General features: G+C 31.4%; 1 protein-coding gene across 1 annotated transcript; it reads left to right on the top strand.

Annotated features, from left to right (window-relative positions):
• Window positions 1-3156: 3156 nt before the first annotated feature.
• Window positions 3157-10005, top strand: LOC145638885 (protein PSK SIMULATOR 2-like). Its single transcript, XM_081689938.1, has 12 exons — window positions 3157-3747; window positions 4993-5318; window positions 5402-5494; window positions 5594-5684; window positions 5915-6008; window positions 6677-6774; window positions 7252-7318; window positions 7841-7944; window positions 8027-8143; window positions 8399-8475; window positions 8630-8674; window positions 9126-10005. Exons 1-12 carry the CDS (start codon window positions 3508-3510, stop codon window positions 9622-9624), a joined length of 1851 nt encoding a protein of 616 aa, XP_081546064.1. The 5' UTR covers window positions 3157-3507; the 3' UTR covers window positions 9625-10005.
• The last annotated feature ends 211 nt before the right edge of the window (window positions 10006-10216 follow it).

Here is a 10216-nt window from a genome sequence, read left to right as displayed (position 1 = left end):
AATAATAATAATAATAATAATAATAATAATAATAATAATAATAATAATCAATAAGTAATAAATAATAATAATAATAATAATAATAATCAATAAATAATAATAATAATAATAACAATAATAACAATAATAATTGAAATAATAATACTAATAATAATAATCAATAAATCATAATAATAATCATCAATAAATAATAATAATAATAATAATAATAATAATAATAATAATAATACTGATAATAATAATCAATAAATAATAATAATAATAATCAATAATTAATAATAATAAAAATAATAATAATAATAATAATGATAATAATAATATTAATAATAATAATAATAATAATAATAATAATAATAATAATAATAATATTAATAATAATAATATGTACATTTGTATATACACATATGTATAGTAATAAATAATCAATAAATAATCAAAGATCACTAATCCGTAGTTAAAAATCACTAATTAATAAGTTCAGTTCAGTTCAGCTGAGTTCAGTCAATCGGAACAGGCCCGTAGTCATATGATGTTACCTTTGAACTTATCTTTATTCAAGTATATTAAACATGTGCTATTAATCACATTCAACGATTCAAGTATGTTATTGTGTAGGATATTAATCATATTATTGAAGTAGTCTCAATGTATAAGGTCAAATTTATACATTTATACATGTACTATTATACCACTAAGCTATTGTAAGACATGCAAATTTTAAACAATATCGACAGAGTATTACTAAAAAGCAAATACTAACAAACACTAACTCAATATAGTAGTATTAATTACACCAATTGATATGTGATTTTGATATGCATTTTCAAATGAATACTATTTTAAAGGTTCAATACTTTAGGTCCTTATTACAGAGTACTATGTAAAAAAAACACTAGTGACTCCCTCGTATTTTAATATGTGTTACATTTTGTCTAAATACGTATGTCGAGACACGACTTTGATCATTAATTTATCTAATTATTTGTTAGTAAAATCATAGGAAAATTGATGTTATAAAAGTATACTTCCTCCGTTTCCTTTTAATTGACACGTTTCTTTAGTCACTTTTGCCAATGCACAAATTCAATCATTAATATCTTTAATTATCGATAAGCAAAAATTAGAAAACGTTGATATTTTGAAAATATACATTGTGACAAATCTAACAAGATCCCACCCGACTATATTTTTCTTCACATATGAATCACAAAGCATGGTCAAAGGGAGATATGTAAATAATGCTAAAGTCAAAATGTGTCAACTAATAAAAAACGGAGGTAAGATATTATAACGAATCCAACAATGTATTACATAAAAACATTTACTCGTATTTTTTTATATACTACCTCCGTTACATATTACTCCGTATTTGCAACGATTAGACATTTTCTCTCTCTACTTTATGTCAAATCGTTGCAAATAATGTGTAACGGGGTAGTATTATGGTCTGTTCTCTTACGTTGAAATTCAGTTCAGTTCAGCTCCTAATTTCCTTCTCTTACAAAATATTCATTTTAGTTCAGTTCAACTCAGTTCAGTCAATGAAAACAGACCTTAATAAATTAATCAAATTAAAACCATTAATAGTCCGTACATTAAAAAAAATAAATAAATAAATAAAATTGAGACATCACCATTAAATGGTTAATGTTAAAATGAATACAATAGGGGTTCTTTTTCCAATTGGAAGAAATGAATAAGTGTTGGTGTGGAACGGTTAGTGGGTAAGGGGCGAAGGGACCCCATCATTAATTAATTAACAAGTTTGGAACACAAACACGAATAGTGTCCTTGCTCTTACCAATGAAAGAAAGTCAGACTCTGATTGTGTACAATCTATAATGTCAGATTGTCATCATGTTAATTGTCAAAAAAAAAAAAAAAAAACAAAAACGTTTCTTCAGTTAGCTGAAACTCTTTTATTTTTATTTTGCCCCTCTTTTTACTCTTTCTTTTTCCGTTTGTTTCACTGCTCCTTACAAATCTTATCAACAAGACAACAACATTTAATTCCCCTCTTCCTCCGTCACCATCTCTTCAATTCGTCCTCCCCTTCCAAAATATCTAGGATAAAAAAAATGTATTAGATTTTATCATAATTTTTATTAACATAATAAAAATATATTTAATTATAAAATATGTTGTTAGATAGGTATTAATATAAAATTTCACAATATAATTTTTATTTATATTTAATTATATAAAAATAAAGTTATGTGTGTAAAATTGACTATGTCAAATATTAAAACCGATGGAGTTCTTATTTGCATTTTGTATGGTTTTAACTACACATATTTGACCAATTATTACATATTCCATTGTATGCGAAGTACTATTATAATGATACGAAAAAACAAACTACACTACATATTTCAAGATTTTGAACATTATAGCATATTTCTCAATAACAAAATATAATTTTTCAATATCATTGTTATTTAATTTTTCCCAATTCAAAATTACATAAAACTATTATAGAGTACTGAGTATAAAACTTTTCATCAAAAAAAAAAACCTGTTCTCAGTATTTTATTACTCCGTACTTGTTTCACTTTTTTTTTTTTTTTTTTTTTTTTTTTTTTTTTTCGGCCGTATTTTATAATTTGCTTGTTTTTTTTTGAAAACTTATAATAATATTTTACTTTTTTTCCTCTTCACTAAAAATCTCCTCATATCATATTTTTCTCTCCTTCCACTTATACTCACTTTTGTTTTATAATTTTTTTTATTCTTCAACCAACTTTAATTTTATCATACGTACACACGGAAAAATGGAGCAAATAATGAACTACGGAGTGAGGGCATATCCTAATTAACTGAATTGAGCTGAACTGAACTAAAATAATTGGAGTAGAAGTGAATTGAATTGTTTATGAGTGAAGGCAATTAAAAACTGAACTGAATTAAACTGAAATTAAGCAGAAGAGAACAACCCCTAAGTAAGGATCTATAATCTTCAGCTTATTTTCAGTTTAGTTCAATTCAGCTCATAAAATATACAGTTTAATTCACTTTATCTCAATTCACCTCGCCCTAAGCTTATAATGAAAGTTAAGCAATGAAAAAGTCAAGATATAAACAAAATAAAAAAAAGACGTGGACTAGGGCGACGACTAATTAAACGCGCGCGGTACTGTTAAAGAAATAGAATGCTGAAAATTCAACTCCCATTTTATTACGGACTACACTGCTACCTACCTTCCTTCGTCAAAACCAGGGAATTTTCTACTTACCAGAATTTTCTCTCTCCTCTTTCTTCCTTTTTCTCTCTCTTTCCCATTCTATTCAATTCACGCGTCTTCTTCTTCTTTATCATCTCAATCAATTCTCCTCTTTTATTTTCGTTTTTTTAGGGTTTTGTTTTTTTTTTTTTGTAAATTTGGGATTTTTTAAAAAAATTTAATCAATTTCCAGGGTTTTGGGAAATAAATTCCCAATTTTAATCATTTATCAGGGTTTTAGGGATTTGGGTTTTTTCAATTTTGATTAGATTGTGTGATAAACAAAATGGGAGGAGCTTGTTCAGTTGGGACGATGGGAGGGAGGATTAGTTCAGAAGAATTGGAGCAAAAACTAGAGATGGATAACAAAAGCAGCAGCAAAAATACGATCAACAATAAGTTGAAGAGGATTAAAAGCTTTGGAAATTTGAAAAAGAAGAAAAATAAGAATTCCGATGATGATCCTATTACTGCTTCTCCTCAGAGATTTTATTCCGGCGAGTTGAGATTTTCCGGCGATCTCAAGGTATATTTTCTTTCTTCTTTAATTTATATGGCAAATTAATAAATTTGGAGTAACGATGATTAGTAACTAGCTTAGTTGGCTAAAGTCGAGGGCGGGTATGAAAGATTTGTGATCGAATTCCGTCTGAGTAATAATAAGAGAACATTGGTGTATTTTGAGTAATTTTGTATTGGGTTATTGTTTTTTTTTGGTGAATTGATTGAATTATAGAGTTGATTGATATTTGAAGAGGTGTAATATACAGGAATGCAGGATCTATTGGGATTTTGACTGGTAAATATGCTGAATTTATGTAGTTGATTGATGTATGTTTAAATGAAAAAAAAAAAAAGAAAATTGTAAAATTGTCACCAACTAAAGCTTGATTGTTATGATAAAGCAGAAGGGTAATTTAGGGGTCAAATCCCTGCTATTATTAGAGTTTTTTTCTATTTTTTTTATACCCAAGGCTGAATGAAAAAAATATGTAATTTTCACCAACTAAAGCTTGATTTTTATATTAAAGTAGGAATTCAAATTCCCTGCTAAAATTAGAATTTTTTATATTTTAAAATTTTACTTAGTTGTTTGGTTTATTTAATTGAAAAGAATGCATTTTTTAAAAATTATATTTTATTCGGATTTCCAAAAACTTTATATTGGTTATCAAAAGAGCTATATTTTTTTTTTTTGAAAGGAAAAAACCTATAAATTTGGCATAGATATTGGTTAATAACTTAATATATTTAGTTGATGAAAAAAATATACGTATAAAGTCACAAAAGATTCAAGTATTGTACCATAAAAAGAGAGGAGCTTTCTACATATAAACTTATATAGTGTTTGTTGGCCTAAGCTGCTTTCGACTTACCAAAATTCAAGTTACTTGATTGTAACTCCACTGCTCCACTATTGGAATTTTTTTTGAAGATAAATTTACTTGTGGGAGGAAAGACATGATAGTTTATGTTATAGATGAATCTTCTTAAGTTGTGCCTTTCTTGGACATAATGATACAGCTCACCTCTATTCACTAGCACTTTAATTTTCTAATTGAATAAAAATCAAGCATTTGATAAGAAATTGATTCTTATTTTTAGAACAAGCCTTTCGTTTTGTCCTGACTAGTTAGGATTGATATACTAGCTGGTTGTTGCCATTGTTGTTGAATTTTTGACATGAATATGGTTTTAAAGCCGTATGCCCTCACCTTATACCTCTACTTTGGGATTACGGGCTTCTCAGTTTATTTGACTATTATTACAGGCTCCACCAAGAGGATCTTCATTTATAGGAAGAGCTAGAGTTGCTGGAATGGAAAAGGCTGTTGATGTCATAGATGCACTTGGAAGTGGAATGACAAACTTGAGTCATAGTGGGTTTTTGACAGGAAAGGTAGCCAAGGGGAACAAGATATCGATATTGGCATTTGAAGTAGCTAACACAATCACACGAGGTGTGAATCTCATGCAATCTCTCTCCAAGGAAAATGTTAAGTACATAAAGGAGGAAGTAATTCCATCAGAAGGGGTTCAGCTTTTGGTTTCTTCAGACACTAAGGTGTTGCTAAGTTTAGTTGCTTTGGACAAAAGGTTGTTATAGGGAACTTGAAATAGTTAATTTACCACATTTTTGTTTTCTATTACAAAATATAACATGTTTTATTGGGTTCTAGGGAGGAACTTGATGTCTTTTGCAAAGAAGTGATTAGATTCGGTGATCGTTGTAAAGACCCACAATGGCACAACTTAAATCGATTTTTTCAAAAGTAAGGTAGAATTTTTATTTATATTGAATTCTATTGAAGCTGTGTTGTTTAATTCTAACTGAATTCATATTCTCTTTGGAACTGGCTCTATTGTTTCAGTCTGGATTCCGAAAATGCAGTACACGAACCTCAAAGAGAACAGGTCGAAGCAAAAATGCAAGAATTGATGACTTTAGCTCAGAATACCTCTGTAAGTTGCATTCAGATCTATATGGGGTGGTGGGGACTTAGATCATTATTTCTGCATTGTTAAATGTTGAATGCTCAATATTGTTATGAAAAGACGTCCTTACACATTGATGGGCAAGGAGGCTACCCATTTTGGGGTAGCTATGGCATTTCTTGTCCAAGTGACAATAGCTGAATATTTGCATTCCAACATGTGCTGAAAACAGTCAATGTTTTATTTTTGGTGCGTAGGAATTGTACCATGAGCTGAATGCTTATGATAGATTTGAGCAAGATTATCGGCAGAAGGTTGAAGAATTGAAGTCCTTAAAGTTGCCTCGTAAAGGTTGGTCTTATCTGATTGACTATGTGAAACCTTTTTCATTAGTGCATCTGAAGAGTTTAATGTCCCTTCTGGTTACTTCATTCAACTAGTACTTTTAAAGCAATAACCTTAGCTAGATTATGTTGGTTCCTTTAAAAAGCATACTTTTGTAAAGGGATGTTGCAGCTTGAAATTGAATTGGGGACTTGGTTTAAGGATCATGATTATAAGCTACATGTAGCTGCCTGGCAGTGGCTTGGTTGACATTCAACGCCACATTAAACCTAATTTGCTTTTTAAAAATAAGGTAGCTCAGCTGCAAAACTTTCAAGCAGCTGCTAAATCTATCTTGATTGACGTTGAATGCCACATTTTTGGGTTGCTAGGAGTTGCTAAATCTATCTTTACTGAATAAATGGTCAAGAATGTCCCGCAAAAATGCTTTGTTCACCATTGAATTTTCTTTTTTTTACTTCTTCGAGGTCTGCTGAAGAATTATTGTTTCAGTACATCTCTAATCATGCACAAGGATCCCTCTAAAGAAAATATTTCACTGCTATCAGCCTGTTAAAAATCTTTGAAGTATATTTATTTAAATTGATTACTTTTTATCTGCTTGATTGAAATCTTGTCGTCTTTTGTACGACCTTACTGATATACTCTGTATATTTGTTTATTTTGTACTGTAGGAGAGCATCTCGTGATGTTAAACAATGAACTAAAACAACAAAAGAAGATTGTAATGAGCTTGAAAAAGAAATCTCTTTGGTCAAAAAAATTGGAGGAGGTAAAGGACCTTGCTCTACTTCTTTATGCTAGCCTGGGATTATCTGCAAATTGATTGAATTCAAGCTGCATTTCTCTTTGATTTCTTTTTCTTTTACTCGTGTAATATCTTAAGTTATTGTCATCTCAATTGCTGAAGTAGTCATTGGTTCATATGGTATAAATTTTTATCTCATTATATTGAAGTGTTAAGTATTAAGTAATCTATTGCCTTCTGCTTTTCAACACATGATGTAATGATTACAGCTGAATATACCCTGATTGTAAACTGTCTGTCTCATCGTGTACAGAAAACTTCCAATTTGGTTCTGTTGCTCTAATAGAAGATACAGTTTGATCTTTCTGAATGCAAATATTGGATACTTAAACCTCAGTCATTTACTGCTTCTATATTATTGATATGATTTTTTTTGTTTTCTTCCTCCTAAATCGCAATCAACTCATTGTTTTTGTTTGCCATTTTCTTTCCAAATTGCAGGTCATTGAGAAGCTTGTCGATATTGTTGCCTTTATACATCAAGAGATTACTGAAGTGTTTGGAGCAGGTATATGTCTATCAATCTTTGTGGGACTGGAACATGTTTCTAAATCTCGATTAATGTACATATGGCTTTTTGAATCTTGTTTATTGTTCTTTTAATTATATATTTCTGATAAACAAAAGCCTAAGGTACTCCTTATCTGTTTTTGAAAGACATGATGGATTTCTCAGGACGCTGGTTAAGATCCAAAATTTATTAATGACACAGAGACATCTGTGTCTGGTGTTCCACTTAAAATATTACACTGATTTTCATGTTGGAAAAGACAAGGCATATGTTGCTATATGGGATTAACTCAGTCTTTTGGCCTTACTGATTATTTAGAAACTGCTCCTTCCTAATATGTATGGTCTATTTCAAATTTGTTCCAAAATTACTGTCCGCTTTTTACTATACCAAAATTCTGCCTGAAGCCTATTAGATGCTTCATTTCAGATAGAGGGAGTATTCTAGAACCCCTGGGTATACATCAATACTAGTCCCCCAACTGGTGAATGGTTGATGATGGTTACTATGAAATGGCAGGTGGAGTAAAAGCTGGAGAAGAGACCGGTATAGATGCTCAGAGGCTAGGTCCTGCTGGTCTTGCTTTACATTATGCAAATATTATTAACCAAATCGACAACATTGTAAGTTTGGCTATCCTTTACTTTGTGATTAATCCTTATTTTATGTAAATGATGATATTGAACAAATCTATGTGTTCTTCAGGCGTCCAGGCCCACTTCTGTTCCCCCTAATATAAGGGATACATTGTATCGTGGATTACCGGATGGTGTAAAGACTTCTATGCGCTCCAGTGTGCAGAAAGTCCGTACTAATGAGGAGGTATATTAGTATTCTTTTCACAAATGTCGTTTTTCCTCAAAATGTCATGTCAGTATGCCTTTGTTGGAAGTCTTGGAACGAAATGGATCTTCTGTCACGTTCTCACACCAATAACCAAAAAAAAAAAGTCTATGCAATTTACTGGAACTTTGTTTTGTGGGGGAGGCATTGGAAGCTTTAGGCCTTTAGCACTTCTGGCTTATTGCACTCATCAATATTTGACTGTATTTTAAGATGCTCTGATAATCTGTGCAGGTTGATGTCCCTCAAATTAAAGCTGAAATGGAGAAGACTCTTCAATGGCTTGCTCCCATGGCGACAAACACTCTAAAGTAAGCTATGTTTTGTTTTTGTCCCCCCCTCTCCTTTTGATGCTTCTATTAGTGTACCCTGATTTGTTCTTTTTCAAAGTTAAATTTTCATTTGCACAATACTTGTACATTTACAGTTTCTCATTTATCTTTTGTTTCCTTTAACTTGGAGCAGAATGCATCAAGGTTTTGGTTGGGTTGGAGAGTGGGCTAATTCCAGGTTTGTAACAACTCTGCTTTCATATTCCATAAGCTCATTCTCCACTTGTTTGAAATGAGAGTTGAGTTTTATTGTGTGTTTATCTTTAGCATGAGCAGTTGTGTGAGGGTATGGGGCAATAGTGTTAACTGTTAAGCTCTTGTTCATAGTGCTACATGTCTACTTGTACACCATAAGACAGAAAATTCATGAAGGTACTCGTCTTCTATCAGTGGTTGGATAAAAAAATGACGGGAAATTCTCTTTTACCAAAGAGAGAATTAAAAAAACAGTGTTACCAAAGAGAATTTCCCAAAAATGATCTTGTCTCTATTATTTTTATTACAAAACTCCAGAATGCCTTTAGATGTATCTTTATTATGCAAAAATGCTATCGTGATCACACTTTTTCCGTTCTTGGAGATAGATTTATTATTACTCCGGATTTAAGATCTCTATTCTGGTTGTGCAGCATTGAATACAGCAAAAAGGCAGCAGGAAATGGCACCTTAATTCGTCTCCAAACTCTCTATCATGCAAGTAGGGAGAGGATGGATAGTTACATCCTTGTGCTTGTAACACTACTACATCAACTGATTAGCGGGATGAAACGCAGAGATTATGGGCTAAAGACTTTACACCCACTGCAATCTCCTAGCAAAAAGATCCTGGTTCTTGATTCACCATTGAAGAGTTTCTCATCCCTATATGATGGTAATAAGCCCCTTAGAGTTGAGCTCACTGAGGAGGACCGAAAATTGCTAGAAATAATGAGCAAGTCAAAACGCACTCCTGGAATTAGCAAAAGTCAGGAATTTGGCAAGACTTCTCAAAGTATGGGCAAATCTTGGACATGGAGTAAGAGCAGTGAAAGTTCTCCATACAAGGAGCTGAGATCTTATCGCACTGTGAGCTATTATGATGTTGGCTACTTGGACTTGATGAGTGGTGGCATTGAAGCACCATTTTGAGGAGTTGCATTATCGTTACTTGAATATTTTGCCTGAAGACCATCACCCTTCATTCGTTATATTTCTAATGTATATAATGGCACATATTGCGAGTTTTTGTATTGTACATACTTAGATATAGATGCATTATATTCAACTGACACCATACTCTTGATTGGGTATATAAATGGGAGATATATATATATATAGTCAAATAGTTAACTCAGATGCGTTGAATGGTTGTAATGTGGAGTTTCTCAGGTTCAAGTTTTGGTTCCAGTAGCTGGCCTGAGAATTGGATCTGAACTTGCTGGTTACATGGCCGACGAACAGTCGGTTAAGCCACTTGTATGTCGTTTTGTTTGGCAGTTTGAGACTGAATAATACCATAATGTTTCGTTACTCTGCGCTCTATTAATATCCTTTTTGTTCCATAATTGACTTTACTTTTGGATTTGGCTTGTCAATTAAGAATAGTTGTATTCTTTTGTTGTTACCCCGTTGCGCTACAGATGAATTGTTTAAAGTTTTTAACTACGTTGTATATTACTTTCTAAACACTACTTTTAACCATTAATTTTTTTATACATTAAAATAAAAAAGATTAAAAATT

The sequence above is a fragment of the Chenopodium album genome, chromosome 7 (assembly GCF_948465745.1).
Source record: "Chenopodium album chromosome 7, dcCheAlbu1.1, whole genome shotgun sequence".
Classification (NCBI taxonomy): Eukaryota; Viridiplantae; Streptophyta; class Magnoliopsida; order Caryophyllales; family Amaranthaceae; genus Chenopodium; species Chenopodium album.
This window is presented reverse-complemented; position numbering and strand designations above follow the sequence as displayed.